Source organism: Brassica napus, chromosome C6, assembly GCF_020379485.1.
Source record: "Brassica napus cultivar Da-Ae chromosome C6, Da-Ae, whole genome shotgun sequence".
Taxonomy (NCBI): Eukaryota; Viridiplantae; Streptophyta; class Magnoliopsida; order Brassicales; family Brassicaceae; genus Brassica; species Brassica napus.
The window spans coordinates 36412707-36435483 of NC_063449.1; the positions used below are offsets into that span (position 1 = coordinate 36412707).

Sequence of the window (22777 nt, forward strand, 5' to 3'; positions counted from 1 at the left end):
TTACTTGACCAAAAAGGCAACGTTATTTACTGCGCAAAGTAAGTAATCTCTGCTTTTTCCAGCACTGGTTATTAACTTATTAACGAATAAAGTTTTAGTTTTTAGAATCAAATGTGAATCCATTTAAATTGCCAATATAAAACAGAGATTTCCACCTTTTTTCTTTTGTCAATAATTGAAAAACGTATCTTAAAGTGAGATGTTTTTGGCATGTAGTTATCTTCCTTAAAGCACTGAAATAAAAAAACTTTTTTAAAGGATTTTAAATTTTATTCAAATAAAAAAAAAACCTGTTTACAAAATATCTACTTCATTCTACAAAGTATTACTCAAATCTATAGACGAGTTTTTAATCTATAAGACTCCATTAACTTCTTCCAAACCAAACCTCCGTATCCTTCTCATGCTTCCAACTAGTTTTTCTTCTCAAGGATGAGATTCTATTCCAAACCAGCTTATCTAATTTCGCAATCAGACATGTTGCTGGCTGAGACGGATCACCCACTCTTCTTACATTTCTCTCATGCCATATCGCATAAGTCGCAGCTTGGAAACAATATCTCACGGATCACCCACTCTTCTTACATTTCTCTCATGCCATATCGCATAAGTCGCAGCTTGGAAACAATATCTCAGTAGAAATGTCACAGTTCTCTCTTGAAATCCATTCACCAATGCCTGAATCACATGACACCATTGACATAAACTTCTATTACCCGCCAGACCTCCAATAGTCCCACACCAAACTTCTTTCGAGTATCAACACTCAAAGAACATATGATCTCTCGATTCTGTTGCAGATTTACAAAGCCATCAAGTGGATATGACCTGAGGGTTCCATCTGAGTATCCTATCCCCAGTCGATAGCCTGTTGTGAATAGCAATCCAAGTGATAAAAGAGAATTTAGGAGTGGCTTCAGTAAACCAAATTCCTTTGAACCATAATACTTTTGGCGACTGAGCTCTTATAGATTCCATGTTTGAGATGTGAGAAAACCGGATTTGAAATCTCCATTCTCCTTTTTCCATAGACAAGTATCCTCCATCTGATTGAGACCTATGTTTTTTTGAAACAGAATTTCCTGTTCTATAGAAAATTTGGTGTGGGACTGACTATTGGAGGTCTGGCAGGTAATAGAAGTTTATGTCAATGGTCTCATGTGATTCAGGCATTGGTGAATGGATTTCAACTTCAAGAGAGAACTGTGACATTTCTATTGAGATAATTACAGAAACAGAAAATACAAATTCAACACATAGCACTCCTTTTAGACAGAGTCAACGATAACATCAACCGCACCAGCTCCGTCCATCACACGAAAGAAAACACTTAATTACCAAAACATCCTTATCAACAATTCCACCAGAAAGGGTATATTCGACACTTAAAACAGATCAAAGGTTAAAACCCCGGGAAAAGGAGGTTCGAAGAAGAACACATCAGCTGCTCTCTGCTTCTTCAGTTCATTAAAAAACATACCAAAATCAAATCTTTGCATTATGTTCCTGAGGTTCTTACGGAACTGAAACTAAAGGAAATTAAACAAAGACGTTACTTTTACTTTTAATTAAATTTAATTTTCCTCGGTTCGATCTCTCTGTAAATGAGCTAATCGTACATGGCTGCCTTGTTTCACCAGCTTATTTTCTTCTTATGCGTCGTCGTTTCACCTTTACGTTCTTTTTCACAATCTCAGAACATCGAGGCTTTCTTCCCACTCAACGAACTCCCCCCCCTGTTCCTCCGCCACGTGTCCCACCGATAAACCCGGCTCCGTCGTCGTCGGATAGAAGCAAGATCACGAAAGTTGTACTTGTAGCTGCAGCGTTTTTCTTCTTCTTCCATAAATGCGTCATCGCGCGGCGGCGACGGAGAGACAACAAAGACGGCGTCGAGAACACCTTACCTCCGATTCCTCCTCCGGAGACGGTGGAAACAACTTTGTCTCGAGAAGGTTTCACGCGGCTTGTAGGTAACGTGAAAGGTCTGATCCTTGACAAGAACGGCCTCGACGTGTTGTACTGGAGAAATCTGCAGAGTCAGAGAATAAGCGGAGGCTTCCAGAAGGAGATCCTCGCCGGGGAAGACAGTGGTAGTCAAGAGAAAGAAGTGGTCACTGAGATTCCTCACCTCGGAGGAAGATCATCGACTTCTCGCAGTATAATCCATAACGATTCCTTCGAGATGCCGCCACCGCCAATTCTGGTGAAGAAAAGTGCACCAGCTCCGCCACCTCCGCCTCCTCCTAAGAAGGTTCCTTCTCCTTCACCACTGCCACCACCTCCAACGGTGAAAAAGGCGGCGGCTTTATCCTCATCGGCATTGAGACCACCGCCTGCACCGGGAGGATCAAGTGGAAGTGGTCAGGTGAAGCTAAAGCCTCTACATTGGGATAAAGTAAACCCTAAACCAACCTCGCTGAAGCAGATCTTCATCCTCGATCCAAGAAAATCTCAGAACTCAGCGATTGTGATCACATCCCTAGGCATGACACGCGAAAAGCTCGTCGAAGCACTCATTAAAGGACAAGACTTCGCTGCGGAGACACTCGAGTGTTGACATGAAGCAAAAGTAAGCTGCCAGACTTGAGAAGTAAACTGCCAAACTTGAGAATTAAGCTAGAGACTTATAAGGTTTTATAAGGTTTTATAAGGATTACTATACTGGAGTATTTTATTGAAGAGAAGGAGAAGAGAGAAGAAGACAATTGAAGATATTTTAAAACAATGAATATTTTATTTATTGTGTACTGAGGCAACTTGCCTTTAAATACTTGCATCCAGATCTACAATTAAATTAAGGAAACTATTCTCTCTTTCTCTCTCTCTTACATTTTGAAATCTACATCTCTCTCATACTTTCTCTTTCCCTCATGTTCTTCATTCTCCAGAAATAAACTCTCAATAATTCTCTCATTCTAACATGGTATCAGAGGAATAAGCTCTTGAACCTCACAAAACCTTCCGTAAATTTCTTTATTTCTTTCTCAGATTATCTTCAAAATCTGTTGGATACATCCTTTTATCCACTGGTCCAAAAGTCTTTCAAAAGAGAAGAACCTCACCAGAACTCAAGATAGAGGAGTATCCTATTCTCTGGAACTCAAGAAAGCTTCAGCCATATCAGGAAAAGCTTCATCAGAGTCCAGTTTATCTCAAAATCAGTAGGAACAATCTATTGTCCACTGGTCCATATCTCTTCATGAGGAAGAACTCCAACATGGTGTTGTTTCCAGAGTACAAGAAGGCTAAGGAACAACATAAGAAGTGCAATATGCCAAGAAGAAGTCACTTGAATCAAGCCAGGAATGTAATCAAGGAGTTTGAGCATCCATCGATTCAAGGTCGAACCATGTATTCATCTGTCATTGGTGGTTCAAATGAAGAAGAAACATGGAGAAGTACTGATAGTGCAGCCAACACTGATGGTTCAGCAACCATGAGTGACCTACATTCCCTTATCCAAGCCTTTATCTCATCAAAGAAGGCTGGTTCACACTCTCTTGACCCTAAACCTATCATTATAGATTCAGGAGCAAGCCATCACATGATTAGTGATAGGAACTTGATTAGTGATGTCCAGCCTGCCTCAGGGAATGTTCAAATAGCAAATGGTGATAAGATTAAGATAGAAGGGATAGGGAACCTGAGGTTGTTTGATAGGGAATCTACTGCCTTGTATATGCCTCAGCTTACATCAAACTTGCTATCTGTGAGAAAGGCTACTATTGATCTGAGTTGTCAGGTTGTCTTCAGACCATATGAGGTTGAATTTCAAGACTTAAAGACAGGCTAAGTGATTGGAAAGGGGCACGTTCACAATGAACTCTATCATCTTCAGAAGACAGAGATGTCTAGACCTTCCACTTCTCAGTGTTTGGCTAGTACATCCAGCGGGGTTGATAGCACACTATGGCATGCTAGATTGGGACATCCTCATACAAGAGCCCTAAACTTGATGCTTCCAGGTGCGGTCTTCAAGAATGATGATTGTGAAGCTTGCATATTGGGGAAGCATTGTAGAACAGTCTTCCCATAGTCTAGCACCATATATGAAAGATGTTTTGACCTAGTTCACTCTGATGTATGGACTGCTCCATGTGTGTCCAGAGAGAACCACAAATACTTTGTCACCTTCATTGACGAGAAATCCAAATACACTTGGGTGACACTGATTCCGTCTAAGGACAAGGTGTTTGATGCTTTCAAGAATTTCCAGACCCATATCTGCAACCATTTCAATGCCAAGATGAAAATTCTAAGGTCAGATAATGGTGGAGAGTATACAAGTCATGCATTCAAGCAATATGTTGCTCAACATGGGATTACTCACCAGACAAGCTGTCCTTACACTCCTCAGTAGAATGGAGTTGCTGAGAGGAAGAACATACATTTGATGGAGGTAGCAAGATCAATGATGTTCTACACCAATGTTCCAAAAAGATTCTGGAGTGATGCTGTGATGTCTGCTACTTATCTGATCAATAGAACTCCAACTAAAGTCCTCAACGACATGTCTCCTTTTGAGGTCCTAAACAAGACCAAACCATCTTTGGACCACTTGCGTGTGTTTGGATGCCTCTGTTTTGTGATGATACCTGGGGAGCTGAGGAACAAGCTTGATGCTAAAAGCTCAAAAGCTATGTTCATTGGTTACTCTCCAACTCAGAAGGGGTATAAGTGCTATGATCCAGAGTCAAGAAGGGTTCTTGTCTCAAGGGATGTGAAGTTTGTAGAATCTAGAGGCTATTATGATGGAAAGAGTTGGGAAGAGCTCAAAGATCTTTCTCAATCAGCCTCAGATAGAGCAAACAACCTTAGGAGAGTAATGGAGAGCCTGAGAATCAGTATGCCCTCTTTACCAAGGGTGGAACCTGTCCCTGAAAATGTATCATCTACTGCAGCTGATAGTGTTGAGAGCACTCATCCTGATCATGAGAGGGGCAGTAAAAATGTTGAGCAATCTACACAAGCTCAACCTGAAGAGAACTCAGTAGCTCATGATCAAGATGAGATGCCATCAGAATCAGATGTTGAGACTCAAGTAGAGGCGCCAAGTGAAGGAAATGAAGCAGAACCTGAGCAGATACAGACTCAAGTAGAGGCGCCAAGTGAAGGAAATGAAGCAGAACCTGAGCAGATACAACCTTTGAGAAGGAGTACAAGGATCAGAAAACCCTCACAATGGATCAATACAAAAGTTTACTTCAATGCTGAAGCTGTAGCTCACCCAATAAGTGCAGTATGCTCCCTTGCTCAATATCCATAAGATCATCAAGTCTTCATCAGTGAATTGGATCAGGAATACATTCCAAGAACATATGAAGAAGCTATGCAACACAAGGAGTGGAGAGAATCTGTTGGAGATGAGATGGGAGCCATGATCAAGAATGATACATGGTTGAGACTGAACTTCCAAAAGGAAAGAATGCAATGATAAGTCGGCTTCTCTTCACCATCAAGTACCTAGCTAATGGGAAACCAGAAAGGAAGAAGACAAGGCTGGTTGCAAGAGGATATACCCAAGTCTATGGAGAAGACTATTTAGACACCTTTGCACCAGTAGCTAAGCTCCACACCATAAGAATTCTGCTCTCTTTGGCTGTGAATTTGGAATGGGATCTATGGCAGATGGATGTCAAGAATGCATTTCTACAAGGAAAGCTTGAGGATGAGGTGTATATGAGACCACCACCTGGTATGGAAGACATGGTCAAGCCAGGAAATGTCCTAAGGCTGAAGAAAGCAATCTATGGATTAAAACAGTCTCCAAGAGCTTGGTATCACAAGCTGAGTACAACCCTCAATGGAAAAGGGTTTGTAAAGTCAGAAGTTGATCACACACTCTTTACCCTCACAAGTAAGCAAGGAATTGTGGTGATTATGATCTATGTAGATGATATCATCATCACAGGAAGTGACAAGGAAGGTATCATCTCTACTAAAGTTTTTCTTAAGTCTACCTTTGATATTAAAGATTTGGGTGAGCTAAAGTACTTTCTAGGGATAGAAATATGCCGCTCTAAACATGGGCTTTTCTTATCTCAAAGAAAGTACACACTTGACCTTTTAAAAGAGGCAGGTGAACTTGGAGCAAGAGTAGCTAAGACACCACTTGAAAAAGGTTGCAAGGTCTTGCGTGAGAGGGAGTTTGAGGATACTCCATTTGGCGACTTCAAGCTCTATAGAAGGATGGTTGGGAAGCTAATCTATCTCACCATTACAAGACCAGACATCTGTTTTGCTGTGAATCAAGCCAGTCAACATATGCAAGCACCAAAGGTTCATCATTGGAATATGGTGGAAAGGATCATGAGATATCTAAGAGAGGTTCCTGGTCAAGGTGTTTGGATGGGTTGCAATAAGAGTACATAGATACTGGGATATTGTGATGCTGATTGGGCTGGTGATAGAGTAGACAGAAGGTCAACAACAGGCTATTGTACTTTCATTGGAGGCAACCTAGTCACATGGAAGAGCAAGAAGCAAAAGGTGGTATCATGTTCAAGTGCAAAGGCAGAGTATAGGGCAATGAGGAAGTTAACTAGTGAACTCATTTGGATCAGGAACCTGCTAAGAGACTTGGGCATAGAAGCAACAACACCAATCATAATGCATTGTGATAACCAGACAGCTATCCACATAGCATCAAACTCAGTATTCCATGAAATGATTAAACACATTGAAGTTGATTGTCATAAAGTGAGACAAGCTGTGGAGCAGAAGATCATTTTACCCTGCTATACTAGAAGTGAATATCAGTTAGCTGATATCTTCAGCAAGGCAGCAAGCACTAAAGTCTGTGAGTTCATTCATCCAAAATTTGGACTCATAGACCTCTCATGTCACTGATATCTCCTTCATGAAGTGTTCTACTCTTTTTCCTTGATTTGGGGTTTTTTCCAAAGGGTTTTACCTAGTTGAGATTTTAATGAAGGAATACTTCATGGCTTCCAAGCTTAACTTGTTCCATATGGTCAAGCTTGAGGAGGAGTGTTGACATGAAACAGAAGTAAACTGCCAGACTTTAGAAGTAAACTGCCAGACTTGAGAATTAAGCTAGAGAGTTATAAGGTTTTATAAGAATTACTATACTGGAGTATTTTATTGAAGAGAAGAAGAAGAGAGAAGAACACCATTGAAATATTTTAAACAATGAATATTTTATTTATTGTGTACAGAGACAACTTGCTTTTAAATACTTGTATCCAGATTTACAATTAAATTAAAGAAACTATTATCTCGTTCTCTCTCTTACATTTTGAAATCTATATATCTCTCATACTTTCCATTTCCCTCATGTTCTTCGTTTTTCAGAAATAAACTCTTAATAATTCTGTCGTCGGAATAGCTCCCACGAAAGAAGAACAATCAGCGATTCTTGGATTCGACGGGGACGTCGCGAAACTCGCTGAAGCTGAATCATTTCTGTTTCATCTCCTCAAAGCGGTGCCAACCGCGTTTGCACGGGTAAACCCGTTTCTCTTCAAAGCTAATTACTATCCAGAGATCGCTCACCATAGCAAGTGTCTCCAGACGCTGGATTCAGCATGTAAAGAGCTGAGATCGCGCGGTTTGTTCGTGAAGCTTTTGGAGGCGATTTTAAAAGCTCGTAATAGAATGAACGCAGGAACCGCGAGAGGTAACGCTCATGCGTGTAATCTAACCGCGCTTTTGAAACTCTCGGTCTCGGACGTTAAGAGCGTTGATGGGAAGACTACTCTGCTTAACTTCGTGGTGGAGGAAGTCGTTAGGCCGGAAGGAAAACGCTGAGTTTTGAACAAAAGAAGCAATAGCATTACACGTACTAGTAGTAGTAGTAACACTCCTCAGCCTCAAGCTATGACTAAAGAGGAGCAAGAGAAAGAGCTCTTGAAGCTTGGTTTACCTATAGTCGGAGGACTAAGCTGTGAGTTTTCAAACGTGAAGAAAGCAGCAAGTGTAGACCATGCCACAGTTGATGCGACTTGCTCGGGTCTTGAGGTTAGAGCGAAAGACGCGAGAAAGTTGATTGCACAGTGTGAAGGAGGAAGGTTTGTTGAGAAGATGATGACGTTTCTTGAATCAGCAGAGGAAGAAAGAGTGTGAGAGTTTCTTGCCATGGTTGATAAAGTATGCTTAGATGTTATGAGGAGTCTGCAGAGGAGGAATATAGCGAGTTCCGCGTCGCCTTCAAGACAGAGAACCGGCTTTAAGTTCCCGGTTTTGCCTCCAAATTTCATGTCGGATAGGTCTTGGAGTGACTCCGGTGAATCGGATTCTGATATGTGAGAGTCTAGGTTTCTTTTTCTGTAGATAATAGAATCATGGAGTATTGATCTTTTATTGAAAGGTATAGAATCGTGGATAGATTTATATGATAGATCCTTAAGTCATGACAGAACACAATGCAAAACACTATCTTGTTGTCTACTAGTAGAGTCGCTTGGTTTCTCAAAGCATTGATAAGTCTCAACATTTTTTGCAAACGTTCTATCTTTTATAAAAGCCTATGAACAGTTGAACACACACAAGAATCAACTAAGTAATCAAGAAACGAAGACATACATAGAAAGCCCTTAGTGGAGGACATGTTGGGGAAACGGATACTTGATGTAAGATATAATGGTCCCAATGGTAAACCAAATTAACATTTCATAAGGCAGATCTTTGACTCAGAGGAGTAGATAATATTCTACTCCCTAATGCATATCGTTTGCTGGCTCAACGATATTAAATAAAACTTAATTAAGGTTTGATCATTCATTGTTCAGCACTTCTATTGTTTTTTTTTCTCTGCCTTGACTCCCTCCTGGAGACTTTTATCTTGGCATGAAAATTTGGTTGTGTTATCAAAGATCAATCAATGATGTTTCAGCTAATTATGGTATTGTTGTTGTTCCTGTTCACCCCCAAGAAGGTAGTTTGTCAGGGAACAAACACAAACGATGGAGAGTTAAACTTCAACGGAGGAAAAAATCTGTATACCACTGGATCAGCGAATCTAAACAATAATGGTTTGCTCACACTGACGAATTCTACACCACGAACAACTGGTCAGGTATTCTATAATCGTCCACTTCAGTTCAAGGACTCTATTAATGGTACAGCCTACTCCTTCTCCACCACTTTTGTTTTCGCTATTGAGTTTCATAATGGGTCTTATGGAGGATTTGGACTTGCCTTTGTTATTAGTCCTACGAGAGGCTTTCCTATATCTTTTCCACGCAACTATCTTGGCATTTTCAATATAAGCAACATGGGATATCCCTCAAATCATATTGTAGCTATTGAACTTGATACTACCTTTGACCAACCATTAGGGGACATAGATGCCAACCATGTGGGCATTGACATCAATAGCTTGGTTTCAGACAAAGCTGACTCAGCACATTATTTCAAGGATGATGGTACACCTACAAACCTTTCTCTTTCCAGTGGAGATCTTATGCAGCTGTGGGTTGAATATGACAGCAAACATAAACAGCTTAATGTCACACTTCATCCTCTTCTTGTCCCTAAACCAAAGATTCCACTCCTTTCTCTGCAAAAGGATCTTTCTCAGTATTTGCTTGAATATATGTACATTGGCTTCACATCAGCGACGGGGGAGCTAACTGCATCTCATTATATATTTGATTGGAAGTTCAAGATGAACGGGACGGTTTCAGATATAAACCACTCTCGTCTTCCAAAAATTCCCTTGGAGGATCAGCTAGAGAGCCATAGTCTAAAGAGAATTTTAATAATCAGTTTGAGTGTTTCAGGCGCAATACTTGTCATCTTCCTGATTCTTGGTTTATGGCTCTTCCTGAAGAAGAAGAAGTTGATGGAAGTTCTTGAAGACTGGGAGGTACAGTTTGGTCCACATAGGTTTGCTTACAAAGATCTACACACTGCCACAAAGGGTTTCAAGGGCACTGAGCTTCTCGGTAGAGGAGGATTTGGGAAAGTCTACAAGGGTACATTACCAGTTTCTAACATAGAGATTGCTGTGAAGAGAGTTTCTCATGATTCAAGACAAGGAATGAGAGAGTTCATTGCTGAGATCGCAACCATTGGCAGACTCAGACACCCTAACTTAGTTCAGCTCCAAGGCTACTGCAGACACAAAGGTGAACTCTACTTGGTATATGACTGTATGCCAAAAGGAAGCCTTGATAAGTTACTTTACCACCAACAACCAATGGAAATTCTAGATTGGTCTCAAAGATTCAAGATCATCAAAGATGTATCTTATGGGCTCTGCTACTTGCACGAGCAATGGGTGCAGGTCATTATCCACAGGGACATTAAGCCAGCCAACATTCTTCTTGACCACAATATGAACGCTAAACTTGGTGACTTTGGTCTTGCAAAGCTCTACGATCATGGTATTGATCCTCAGACCTCTCACGTGGCAGGTATGCAGTAATATCACAACATGGTTCTGGGTATAGCCAGGTGAAAATTAGTCTGAGACTCTGATATGCCGTGGAGAGTATACACTACGAGAAGGAAGAGATTATTGGAAGAAGAAGCTAGGAAGAGATCATTGGAGGAGGAAGCTTTACGTAATTGAGGAAGAAGTTTATTAAGTCAAACATGGAATAAAGGCAACAGAGTTTGTTACAGATAATTGTACATGGACCTTATACTATAAAAGGACTCCATTAGTTTGCAAATGGGGGATCGAGGATTTGTACTTGGCTTAACTCTCCGGCTTGTGGAGATTAAGAGTGGGTGGTTGGGAGGATACTCATCAATATACATCTCAGTTCATAACAAATTGGTGCGGTGAGGCGTTCTGGATCGAACAATCGCGACGATTACGACGAACACGATGACGAGACCGACGCAATCATCAGGAAATCTTGAATCGCTTTCGCTGCAAGTCGCAGAGCAGAGAGAGACGACCGTACAGTTGCGCGAAAGTATTGACGAAGTTAGGTCGTCGATGACGGAGCTGGAGCAGCGGCTCGATGTGAAATTCGAAGCGATTCTGAGGAAGCTCGATAAAAGACCGATGGAGGAGACGAGTCTTCCTTCGAATCCAATCACTCTATCGCAAGATCCTCAGGTACATTTCTCAAACACGGAACCTGGCCGTAGTTTTAGGGAGTTCGGTGATACGGTTAGATTTCCGATAACGGAGAGTCGCGATAGTTTGATTAAGAAAGTTGAACTTCCGACTTTCTCGGGAGAGGATGTTTACGGTTGGATTGCCTTGGCTGAGCGTTTCTTCAGAATTGGAGGTTATGGTGAGCTGATGAAGATTGAATTGGTTTCTGTCAGTCTCGGGGGAGACGTGTTGAGCTGGTTTAACAGTGAGATTTTGCGACATCAATTCAGCAGCTGGTGTGACTTTAAGAACAGATTGATTGAACGTTTTAGCAGAGTGAAACTTCGTGATCCGAGTCAGCCGTTCTTTGCCGTTCAACAGACGGGGACAATTGCCGAGTATATTCATAAGTTCGAAGATCTGTCGACACAAGTGGTAGGGTTAACTGATACGCAGAAGGAGGGAATTTTCATGAATGGTCTAACACCGGAGATGAGAGAAGTGGTTACAATGTGCAAACCTGTGAACTTGTCAGACATGATTTCAACTGCTTATCAAATGGAAGATAGCTCTTTGTTCAGTGTAATTCAAAAAGAAATGAAGAGCAGAAACATGGCGATGTTGAGACCCCCGGAGAATAAAAGCAAATCTTACTCGAATTTCAACACAAATACAGGATGGAAGCAAGCTGCGCAACCTTTACAACCAGTCACAACACAAAAACAATGGAGACAACCGATGAAACCACGTCCCCAGTTGAGATTATCTGAAGCACAGATTGCGGAGAAGAGGAGACTTGGTTTATGTTATACGTGCGACGCGAAATGGTCTAGGCAGCATGTGTGTCCAAATGCATCTTTACAAGTCCTGACTGTGATTGAGGGCTGTGATGTGGCATTATTGGATCAGGAGGTGAGTGAGATGGAAGAAGATGAAATTGTGTGGGAACCGCAGTTGAAGACATTGTCTCTAAGATCGTTTCTTGGACGTTCTTCACCAACTACAACTAAAATGACAGGATTTCTGAAGAAGTTGGCGATGATAGTGATGTTAGACAGCGGAGCAACGCACAACTTCATCACTCCCGCATTGGCTTGTCAAGCTAAACTGAGAGTGGAAACACTGAGAGGATTGGACATATTATTGGGAACCGGAGTGGCAGTTCAAGGAGGCGGGGTGTGCAGAAATGTAGTCTTTGACCTACAAGGAGTGAAGTTTGTAGCAGACTTTATTGTCTTGGAGTTGGGGCAGATTGATATGATTTTGGGCATGCAGTGGCTGCGAACGCTTGGTAGATGTCAAATTGACTGGGAGAGACATGAATATGTGTTTTGGTATCAAGGACAGAAGGTAAAGCTAATGGGAGATCCTACTTTACACTTGATGTTAAAAGGAGGCAAGCCTGGTGTTGCTCAACTGGAAATACATGAGACAATTCTAGAAGTTCTGAAGTCTTTTGACCACATTTTCAGAGAGCCGACTGAGTTACCGCCAATACGGGGTAGGGAACACGGTATCACGTTGCAACCAGGAACGGGGCCAGTGAGTGTAAGACCGTATAGGTACCCTCAGATACACAAAGACGTTATGGAGAAGAGCGTTCAGGAGATGTTAGCTAGTGGTTCAATAAGACCAAGTCACAGTCCCTATTCTAGTCCCGTATTGCTGGTTAAAAAGAAGGATAAATCTTGGAGATTCTGCGTGGATTACAGGGCTGTGAACAGAGTAACAGTTCCTGATAAATATCCTATTCCGATCATTGATCAGTTGCTGGATGAGTTACATGGAGCTAAATACTTCTCAAAGCTTGATTTGAGGTCGGGTTATCACCAAATTCGAATGAAAGAGGCAGATGTGGAGAAGACTGCGTTCCGTACTCATGAAGGTCATTACGAGTTCTTGGTCATGCCTTTCGGCTTGACCAATGCACCAGCCACTTTCCAAGCTTTGATGAATGAGGTGTTTCAGCCGTTCCTGAGGAAATTCGTTTTAGTCTTCTTCGATGACATCCTTGTTTATAGCTCAACACTGGAGGAGCATGTGCAACATCTAGCAGCGGTTCTGAAGGTGTTTGAAGAGCAGTCGTTATTCGCAAATAGAAAGAAGTGTGAGTTTGGCCAGAGGAAGGTGGAGTATTTAGGCCATGTGATCTCCGCTTTGGGAGTTTCAACAGATCCTAAAAAGATTGAAGCAGTTACAAATTGGCCAAACCCGAGAACGGTTAAGGATTTGCGAGGATTTTTGGGACTCACAGGGTACTATAGAAAATTTGTTCAAGCGTATGGGATGTTAGCCAAGCCACTTACCGAGTTGTTAAAGAAGGAGCAGTTTTTATGGGCAACAGAGGCGCAATTAGCTTTCGATAAGCTTAAGGTGGCGATGACGACAACTCCGGTATTAGCGTTACCAGATTTCACCAAGATGTTTGTCATCGAGTCAGACGCTTCAGGTTTTGGATTAGGAGCGGTTCTAATGCAAGATAGGCATCCAATCTCCTACTTCAGTCATGCCTTGACAGCAAAGGAACAACTAAAACCCATTTATGAACGGGAACTGATGGCGATCGTGATGTCTATCCAAAAGTGGCGCCATTATCTTTTGGGGAGAAAATTTTTGGTGCGAACTGATCAACAAAGCTTGAAATATTTGCTTGAGCAAAGGGAGGTGACGTTGGATTATCAACGATGGCTGACACGTATATTGGGGTATGACTTTGATATTGAGTACAAGGTGGGAACGGAGAATAAGGTAGCTGATGGATTGTCTAGAATAGTTCAGTATTCAGCTGTTGAATTACAAACGAAGTTGTGTTCTTTGACAATTCCAACAACACTACAGATGAAGGACATTTTAGCGGAGATTGAGATGGATCAGGGAATTCAGGAGACGATTGCAAAGTTGCTAAAGGGCGAGGCAGTAAAAAATGGATATACGTTGAATCAAGGGCGGCTGTTATATAAGGGGAGTTTGGTGTTGCCAAAAACGTCGCAATACATTCCTCTCATTTTACAAGAGTGCCATGATGGTTTGTTAGGAGGTCATGCGGGAGTGTTAAAAACCCTAAAACGTGTTCGAGAATGTTTTTACTGGCCCCAATTGAGGAAACATATCAGTGAGTATGTGGCTGCTTGCGAGGTTTGTCAGACGCATAAGTATTCCACATTGTCTCCTGCTGGTTTGCTTCAACCAATAGAGCTACCTACCAGGATATGGGAAGACATTTCAATGGATTTTGTTGAGGGCTTACCTTCGTCACGAGGCGTAAATGTTATATTGGTAGTGGTTGATCGCTTGAGCAAATATTGTCACTTCTTGACACTGAAGCATCCTTTCACAGCAGTAGAAGTGGCTCAGTAGTTTCTTTCTGAGATTGTACGCCTACATGGATATCCTAAGTCGATTATATCGGATAGAGATAAGGTGTTTTTGAGTATCTTTTGGCGGGAATGTTTTAAAGCTTCAGGCACGAAGTTGCGTTTTAGCACAGCTTTCCACCCTCAATCAGATGGACAGACTGAGGTATTAAATAGATGCTTGGAAACGTATCTAAGGTGCTTTGCGTCTACTCATCCCAAGACGTGGGCTAAGTACTTAATGTGGGCTGAATTGTGGTACAATACCTCTTACCATACAGCAACACAGTGTTCTCCTTTCAAGCTGGTATATGGGCGTGATCCACCGTCGTTATTACGGTTTGAAGAAGGGTCCACACAAAACTTTGAGTTGGAAGTGATGTTGAAAGAAAGAGATGCATTGTTGGATGATGTGAAGAACCATTTGTTGCGTGCGCAGGAGATTATGAAAAACAATGCTGATAAACATCGTCGAGATTTGGAGTTCGATGTTGGATCATTGGTTTATTTGAAGCTGAGGCCGTATAGACAGCAGTCGGTGCAGAGGCGTATTTGTCAGAAGTTGGCTGCTCGTTACTATGGGCCCTATGAGGTGTTAGAGAGAATTGGGAAAGTGGCTTATCGCTTACGTTTACCGGTAGAGTCAAAGATCCACCCAGTGTTTCATGTGTCTCAATTGAAACCGGTGGTAGGGCGTGGTAAAATGGTTACATCTTTACCACCGGTTCTGTCTGCGGAAGAGGAGTTGATAGTGGAACCGTTGGAGTTGTTGGACTCTCGTTACAGTGGAGAGGGATTTTTGGAGGTATTGGTACAGTGGAAGAATCTACCGGCGCATGAGACTTCTTGGATGAGGATGAAGGAATTTAAGACGCAGTTTCCATCATACGAGCTTGAGGGCAAGCTCGGTTTGCGAAAGGGGGGTATTGATATGCCGTGGAGAGTATACACTACGAGAAGGAAGAGATTATTGGAAGAAGAAGCTAGGAAGAGATCATTGGAGGAGGAAGCTTTACGTAATTGAGGAAGAAGTTTATTAAGTCAAACATGGAATAAAGGCAACAGAGTTTGTTACAGATAATTGTACATGGACCTTATACTATAAAAGGACTCCATTAGTTTGCAAATGGGGGATCGAGGATTTGTACTTGGCTTAACTCTCCGGCTTGTGGAGATTAAGAGTGGGTGGTTGGGAGGATACTCATCAATATACATCTCAGTTCATAACAGACTCCCAAAAAATTTAGAGTTAATATATATGAAAATAGGTCTCCAAATTTTTCTTTAAAATTTTTTATTGAAATTCTTAATAAATTGTTTAAGACCCCAAAATCTGAGGGCACATTTGACCCTGCCCAGAATGTCAAATGCACTTGCTAAATAGTTGTTGTACATGAAATTTATGTGTGTTTATCCCTAGAAAAGGTCTTGCACTAACAGTGGTTTTAATTCTTACTAAGGCACACTTGGTTACATTTCACCTGAGCTCTCAAGAACAGGAAAGGCAAGTACAAGCTCTGATGTATTTGCACTTGGAGTGGTAATGCTAGAGATTACATGTGGACGAAAACCCATATTGCCACGAGCATCGCAAAGCAAGATGGTTCTGAATGACTGGGTGCTAGAGTGTTGGGAGAACGGAGATATAATGCAGGTACTTGATCATAAGATAGGGCATGAGTATATTGAGAAGCAAGTGGCGTTGGTTTTAAAGCTTGGCCTACTCTGCTCACATCCGGTAGCAGCCATGAGGCCAAGCATGTCCAGCGTCATTCAAAATTTGGATAATGTGGTACAGCTTCCTCATGAAAGATCAAGAAATTAAAGGAGGTGGTGAAGCACCGGATTCTCCTGCATCCAGATCCATTACTCCATTGACCTTTACAGAATCGTTTCTCTCTCGTGGGCGGTAAAGACTAAAACCACACACTAACTTGAAATCATCTTTATGTCCAAAATTTGAGACTGTATACTAACCAACAATGGTTTATATTTTTGTTTTTTGTGGAACTTACTTTCAGTGCATGCTTCTTGATTATCTTTGCTGGTTGATTGTCACAAGTTTGTAGTTTGTAAACTTGGAAACGAGAATGAAACAGTTGAAGCTGATTAATTCACAAATTTTGCATTCATGTGACTAATGTTGGAAAGAATAGGTACCAAACAAAGAGATGAACTTTATGTTAATGTTACAACATACAAAAAGCTTTATATACACCAATCGGGGAAAAGCTTAATCCTTCTCAGTATTCCTTCGATCTTCCCCTCCTTCCCTTTTCTATTTTCAGTGAGATTTCAACAAAGGAGCAGAGGCAACAGCAGCAGCATAGGTGAGAGAGTGCCATCTTTAGTTTTCTTCTCTTCTGACAAAATCTCAATCCTGATGTATAACAAGCAAAAAGAATGGCATCCTTGTGTCTTATTCACGAGCGTTTGCCTGAGTGTAAGTGAGAAAATGTCATTGGCTGGTGAGAAGTTTTTGGTATCTTTGTATCCTCCTTTCCCTAATTAAAGAATCGCTGCTTTGGTTCAAAACCTTCGTCCTCTTAACACGATGCAATACATCCTCTGTGTCAAATACATACGAGACCTGCAAGATATACCACACACACAATTGCTTTATATGCTTAAAGTCGTTATCATATGAACTCCACAGTGTTCAGCAGAGAATAAGACATTGTACCTTTGAAGAACTGCATGTTATCTTACACTCCAAACCGTTTATAATCTTAACTCCATCCGTGGTGCAGAGCTCATCGTCACCACCGTTTTTACGTTTATTCCTGGAGGAAAAGAAGAGACATCTGATTAGTTTCCTCCATTATGGAATAGTCCTTTGTAAATGCTCTCTACTTACCGGTTTAGATAGATTCGAGGATTCTCTTTCACCTTAGCTTGGCTGGAAAGGAATTGATTCTGGAGGTAAGCTGCAAAAGTTGGGTCCATGGATATGGAAGTCACATCAGGCTTATCATGTCCATAGTCCAGAAGCTGAATAGATAATGTTGTTGGTGCTGAAATCTCCTGCAGAAACAAAGGATGTAAATCATATGAAGGTCCTGCATCATAAGCCAGACTGGTCCAAACAGTGGAAGTAGCTCTTACACATTCAATGCGGTATACTTCTTCATCAGGAAGAAGAACACGAGCGTTTTCATAATAAACATCATCGAGGTACTTCTCAGGCTTTCTTGATTTCTCATATGAATACAGCTGTTGTAGTTTGCTGTCCATCTCATCAGCTGCTACTACTTGGAGCTGAAGAATCAAATTGGTTAGTTCAATCACAAGTGAATGATAGATGAAGAGAAGAGAAACCATACATGCTTGATGAGCTTGTAGATCAGTTTGTCTAATGTGAAGAGAACATATGACTGTGTCCCAATGATTGCTCGGCAGTCATCTTCAAACTTGGAGTTATCAGACGTGCCATCAAGCAAGTTGTAGAGAGCATTCATGAATCTGTTCCAAACAAAGCTTAGATGTGTAAGCAGCAACAAAGACTCATCTGCATAAAAGACCACAAGGGGACACTCACCTGGCGTAGGAATCTGCAGGGTTTGTTGAATTTGAGGTCTTCCACATTCTTTCAGGACACGATGAATTGATCTTTGCTGATAGTATTCTGTCATACAAAATCTATTTACAAGTAACCACAAAAGGTTAGCTATAGCCCCCATTGATAGATTGAGTAGTGATGTGTTTACCTGATGAAGCCTGAAAAGAACGTAATAAGAGTCATTCCCATAAAAGACTATTGAGTTCTTCTTCTGAGAATCATCTTTGTTGTCCTTATCGAGTATAGCTGGAGGGACATACTTAGACAGAGGCTTCACATGCAGCAGGCTTCGCGCATAAACGGGCAACACAGGCCTATCTCCTTCAGCATCAGACATACCTACTTCAGCTTCAGCCTCACCTTCACTTTCTGCCTTGTTATCATCTTCAGGGTAACAATCTTCACCATCACCAGACTCAGTTCCCGAAACATCACCGTTATGAGATGTGTTTCCGCTGCCTTCTGATGATCTTGGTGCACTTTCATCACCTTCATCATTCGCATTAGCATCATTCTCTCCACTACTTCTCTTGTTTAAGTTATTTTCATTCTTACCATTGCTGAGAGCATCCAAGTCATTCTCTGCAAAGTTATCTTCCTCAAAATCTCCCGTTGGAGAAAGCTCACCTTCCTCTCTTTCAACTTTGGTTTCCCCAGCAGAGACTTCGTTAGATCTTTGATTATTCGATGTTTCAGCCAATGTACCATTTACGTGGTTTGGCTTCGACTCCATCTCCGTTCTACTGGCTAAACCACCAGGTTTTGGAGTACTATTGCTAAGCCCTGCTCAAGTAAGAAAAAAAGAGAAAGATACCATTCATCATCTACAAACAAGAAGATCTCCAAGAGTATTCTTATCAAGAAAAGTTCAAAAGTTCTTACCAACAATGGATAAGACGCTGGTTTTCCCATTCCTTTGAGGTATCAATCCATCTACAGGTGGTGAATTTGAGCTATGCACACGTTCAATAGTAACAGCTTCTTTGGTTTCAGGCCTTTCTTCAGGTGTGGTTTGATTTTTCGAAATTTTATCATTCTGAATGTTGTCATCTGAAGACTTACTGCCGGTGACATCTCTATCGGCTTTTCCAGGGCCATTTGACCGCACAGTGCTGGCAACAGTAGCTCCATTTTGAGGACTGCCCTCGCTTGCATCGCCACTTTTTATATTCTGGTTCGTAGTAGAATTGACGGTATCTTCTCGGTCTTCAGCAACTTGAGGGCGAGAAGGAACACCAAACATCGGTTCCAAAAACTCTGTCCACACCTTCATTACTTTATCTAGCTGTTCTGTTGAACACATTTCTCCACAAGAATACTTGATCAGCTGATAAAGATCCTCGTGTAGATCAGGATCCGGATAATCAAAACTCATGTTGGAGCAAATAGTTCGCCTGTTTCCACCAGCAAGAGCAAGAAGTGCATCATCCTCTACTCGCTTCTTCTCAGAGATCTCTTTTATCTCTGCCAACAAAGCTGCAATGAAAGATACATAAGAATAGTGTAATACACTTTGTAGGTAGAGATGTAACGAGAAAGAAAAATAAAACCTTTTGCGCTCAGATTCTTTGAATCCTGCTGTTTGAAATAGAAACTGCGATGGTCAAGTGATCTGTGGTAGTTCTTGGTGTATATATCAGCCCATACTTTGTTAAACTCAGAACGACACCTTCCCCATTCTTCTTGCTTCTGTTTCAAACGTGTCAGTATTACAGGTAAAGCAAGATATGCATTCTTCTTTAACAAATCAATCACATCCAGCCCGTGGTCACCGTATAAACGTTCTATGCACCTTATGTTTAGAGCTACACAAGACAATAACACAACAATGTGTCAGCCAAAAATGGCAACATGCGGCGTGGTCTTAATAGTAAATATGTATATGTAGAGATTTTGGTTCCTATTAACTGCGGTGCGGTGTGTACCTGTGAGGTGATTCTCTACACAGATGGGAGTATCGGTTTTCAATTCATTATTGTTAATCTTTGCCAATAACTCTTCCACTCGGTTGGTAGCTGAGTTCACAGACTCTAATAGCATGTCTAGCTCGAACCTAAAGTCACAACAACAAACAAAAATATTCACCAAATCCAAACCTTTTCCTTCCAAATAGATATAAGTTATACTCACTAACCTGTCATCTTCACAGCGGAAGAGGCTCTCTTCGTACTGGTTCTTACGCATGTGTTTGAATGAATAATCTTCACTTCCTGAAGTGACAGAGACCCAATGATCATTAAGCACCTGGCTACCAATCTCCATTTTCTGGCTTGCAATAGGAATTGGATACTGCAAGAATACAATCCTTTAACTAATGAAGTAAGAGGAGATGATTATTCCATGATGAAACGTAGCAAGCATACATTCTTTGGAAGTAACCGGTAACTAGGAGTGCATTGTTCACAGTTGGAGAGATCTAGTTCGCTGATAGGTTTAGCCCATTTCTGGCTCGCTGCCGCCTTTTCAAGCCTCTCCTTCTCACGGTCTCTTTCTCTAAGCCTTTCAGTCTTCTCACGTTCTCGGTCTGTATCTTTGTCCTGTGACTTAGTAGGCTGAGGAAATTTTCCATCACTCCACAAGGATTCTGTAGTCACAACAATCCAATAGTTAGACAGCTAATTTTGATTTCTTTTCAACTCACTCGTCTATAGCTAGACTTACTCTTAGTCACAATACTAGAGAGTAGTCCATCTGCAGAAAGTAAAACAAGACTTGGTCAAATCGTAACCTTTAACTTGCATTATGTAAGAAGAGAAAGTTGCCTAGTTACCATTCTTTTCACACTGAACCAAAAAGACTCTAAAGGCTTCCATGAGTTCTGGATATCCTCCAATTAAATTACCCACCTGATACAATAATAGTTTCATAAATTTCAATTTGCAGAGAGGAGCTCTAAGGTCAGGCATATAAACATACCAAAGACTGCAACTCTGGTTGGCTGATTATTTCCTTTGAAAAGAGATTAAGACATCGTAAGAACTCTTGGTACTCAGAGGTATTAAGCTTTGCCTTCACTCTATCAACAAAAGCAAGTTCTTGGACATGGCCTGTCATAACAAAAATTCAATTTCAGGAACACAACGAATTAGCAGACATAGGCTGCGTGAAATCGATTATCATCTGGTGTTTTCTTAGCTACCTTTATCATCTTTAGTAGATGAAGTGGCAATGGCTCCACAAAACTTGTCTCCTTCTCTACCCTGATTCGAGGTTTCAGTAGAATCTTCATCCCTTAGTGTCAGCTTCTTCTTACTGTGGAGCAAATGCCCTTTCTGGTCATCCATGTAATCATTCTTTTTGTCAATGCGTCTAACGTCTTCTTTACTTTCTTTCAACAAAGATCTCTCCTGGTCTAGCTCCATATGTTCAGTTTTGAAGTCACGGTTAGCATGTGACGCATTGATCGGGTCCTTCTGCAACAAACAAGCATATCAAAGCGTTATCTCACAAATTACTTCAAGAGAGAAACAAACAGAGAAAGGAACCTTGTCAGAGTCTCGCATGGTGGGAAGAGATTTAAAGCCTCCTCGGTCACGTACAGACATTTTCACAAGATCATTAGTAGAGGTAGTCCCTGAAGTATCTGGGAGAAAGTGAGTGAACTCCACAAGCAAATCATGATGGTCCCGGAAAAGGATAGCCACCTGCAAGATTAACCATATCAAACTAAGACAACCAAAAACAATATAAAGTGGAAAAAGCTACAAAACTAATACCTCCTGGTAGACCTCAGTAATGGACTTGTTCTCCTTTCTATACATGTTCAGAATGTCTAAAAACGATTTGTATACACGGTCATCACCTTGAAACCTTGTCTGCAGGAGGAATGATAATAATAACAACTTTAGAAGCAAAATGTAGCAAAGAGAGAAAAAAGAGAAGTGCAGTCACTAACCTTAATCTTGTTGACAAAGCTAATAGCTTCCTCAAACTCAACAGGCTTCTTTGGGAGAGGTTGGTCATCTTCTTCAGGTAAGAGAGTTATCTCAAAACCCTTTGGTAAGAAAGTATTGAAACCCAGGATCAGCTCTCGGTTCCCTTTGAATAGCTCTTTCACCCTCAAGATGACACCGCTAGTATCAACTCTACAAATTTTCAAAAAACAAAAAAAATCAAACTTAGTCCCCTAGAAATGAACTAAAGAGCTAAAAGAAAACAAAACTAGATTACCTCTGAGCTTTAAAATCTTTCATGACCTCAAGAAACTCATCATACTTTTCGCGTTTATCTGCAAACTTATCCTTGACAGCTTTGAGATACGCAAGTGCATCATTTGTAGTCAGCTTCTGCGCACTTCCTCCTCCTCCAACCATGATTTAAAATTTAGCCAGAGCTTCATTAAACACAAACAGAGAGAAACACATTAGCGCATCCAAAGTCGAAGACTTTGATCTTTTCTTTTTTGGAACCGCAAATCAAATCTTTAGAACATTGAAAATCAATCAAGAACTCGGAGGCAATCTCAACTTAGAGCAAAGCAAGCAATAGATCTAGGCAAGTAGAGAGCAATCAAAGCTGAATCGATAAGGAGATAGAAACAAATGAAGCTGCAAAATTCGATCTTTTAACTTCAAATCTTTGGATTGATTTTTTATTTTTTTTTGACATTACGGCGCTTTGAGATAAGGGAATTAGACATATAAAAAAAACGCAACAGAGAAAGATCATCGGGAGAGTTACCGAATTTCGTGGAGACAGAAGTTTACAAGCACAAGGCTTTCCTCCTTAACGCACACGGAAACCACATAGCAGGGAGACAACCAGAGACTTTAAAACAGAAAATTTGCAGACCAAACTAATAAGACAAAAGTTAACTCTTTTTATGATGAAGATGAGAGAAGAGAC

General features: G+C 41.1%; 2 protein-coding genes across 4 annotated transcripts; one reads left to right on the top strand and one right to left on the bottom strand.

Moving 5' to 3' along the window:
* Positions 1 to 162: 162 nt before the first annotated feature.
* LOC106448523 (putative L-type lectin-domain containing receptor kinase V.1) lies at positions 163 to 16483 on the top strand. Its single transcript, XM_013890395.3, has 2 exons — positions 163 to 10382; positions 15834 to 16483. Exons 1-2 carry the CDS (start codon positions 8846 to 8848, stop codon positions 16196 to 16198), a joined length of 1902 nt encoding a protein of 633 aa, XP_013745849.2. The 5' UTR covers positions 163 to 8845; the 3' UTR covers positions 16199 to 16483.
* Positions 16480 to 22777, bottom strand: LOC106446509 (paired amphipathic helix protein Sin3-like 4). Of its 3 annotated transcripts, XM_013888262.3 has the most exons (22): positions 22613 to 22777; positions 22103 to 22265; positions 21828 to 22017; positions 21649 to 21747; positions 21418 to 21576; positions 21072 to 21345; positions 20849 to 20979; positions 20703 to 20778; positions 20594 to 20623; positions 20296 to 20516; positions 20067 to 20221; positions 19858 to 19985; positions 19483 to 19737; positions 18815 to 19408; positions 18488 to 18715; positions 18081 to 18421; positions 17912 to 18012; positions 17697 to 17835; positions 17479 to 17631; positions 17231 to 17397; positions 17057 to 17156; positions 16480 to 16963 (listed from the first exon to the last, which is right to left on the bottom strand). In XM_013888262.3, the coding sequence occupies exons 2-22, from the start codon at positions 22243 to 22245 to the stop codon at positions 16832 to 16834; spliced, it is 3816 nt and encodes a 1271-aa protein (XP_013743716.2). In that variant the 5' UTR covers positions 22246 to 22265; positions 22613 to 22777; the 3' UTR covers positions 16480 to 16831. The 3 variants fall into 3 exon arrangements, 2 of the variants coding, with proteins under 2 accessions (XP_013743716.2, XP_013743715.2); XM_013888261.3 differs by having other exon boundaries at positions 18081 to 18715; XR_007324733.1 differs by lacking the exons at positions 16480 to 16963; positions 17057 to 17156; positions 17231 to 17397 and having other exon boundaries at positions 17576 to 17631; positions 17912 to 17998; positions 18081 to 18715.

Coding starts and splice junctions, on each gene's coding strand:
- LOC106446509 (XM_013888261.3), bottom strand. CDS start 22,245: ATGGTTGGAGGAGGAGGAAGTGCGCAGAAGCTGACTACAAATGATGCA. Junction 22,018..22,102: donor AAAGATTTTAAAGCTCAGAG/GTAATCTAGTTT, acceptor GAAAATTTGTAG/AGTTGATACTAGCGGTGTCA. Junction 17,836..17,911: donor CCTGCAGATTCCTACGCCAG/GTGAGTGTCCCC, acceptor TGTTTGGAACAG/ATTCATGAATGCTCTCTACA.
- LOC106448523 (XM_013890395.3), top strand. CDS start 8,846: ATGATGTTTCAGCTAATTATGGTATTGTTGTTGTTCCTGTTCACCCCC. Junction 10,383..15,833: donor TCAGACCTCTCACGTGGCAG/GTATGCAGTAAT, acceptor ATTCTTACTAAG/GCACACTTGGTTACATTTCA.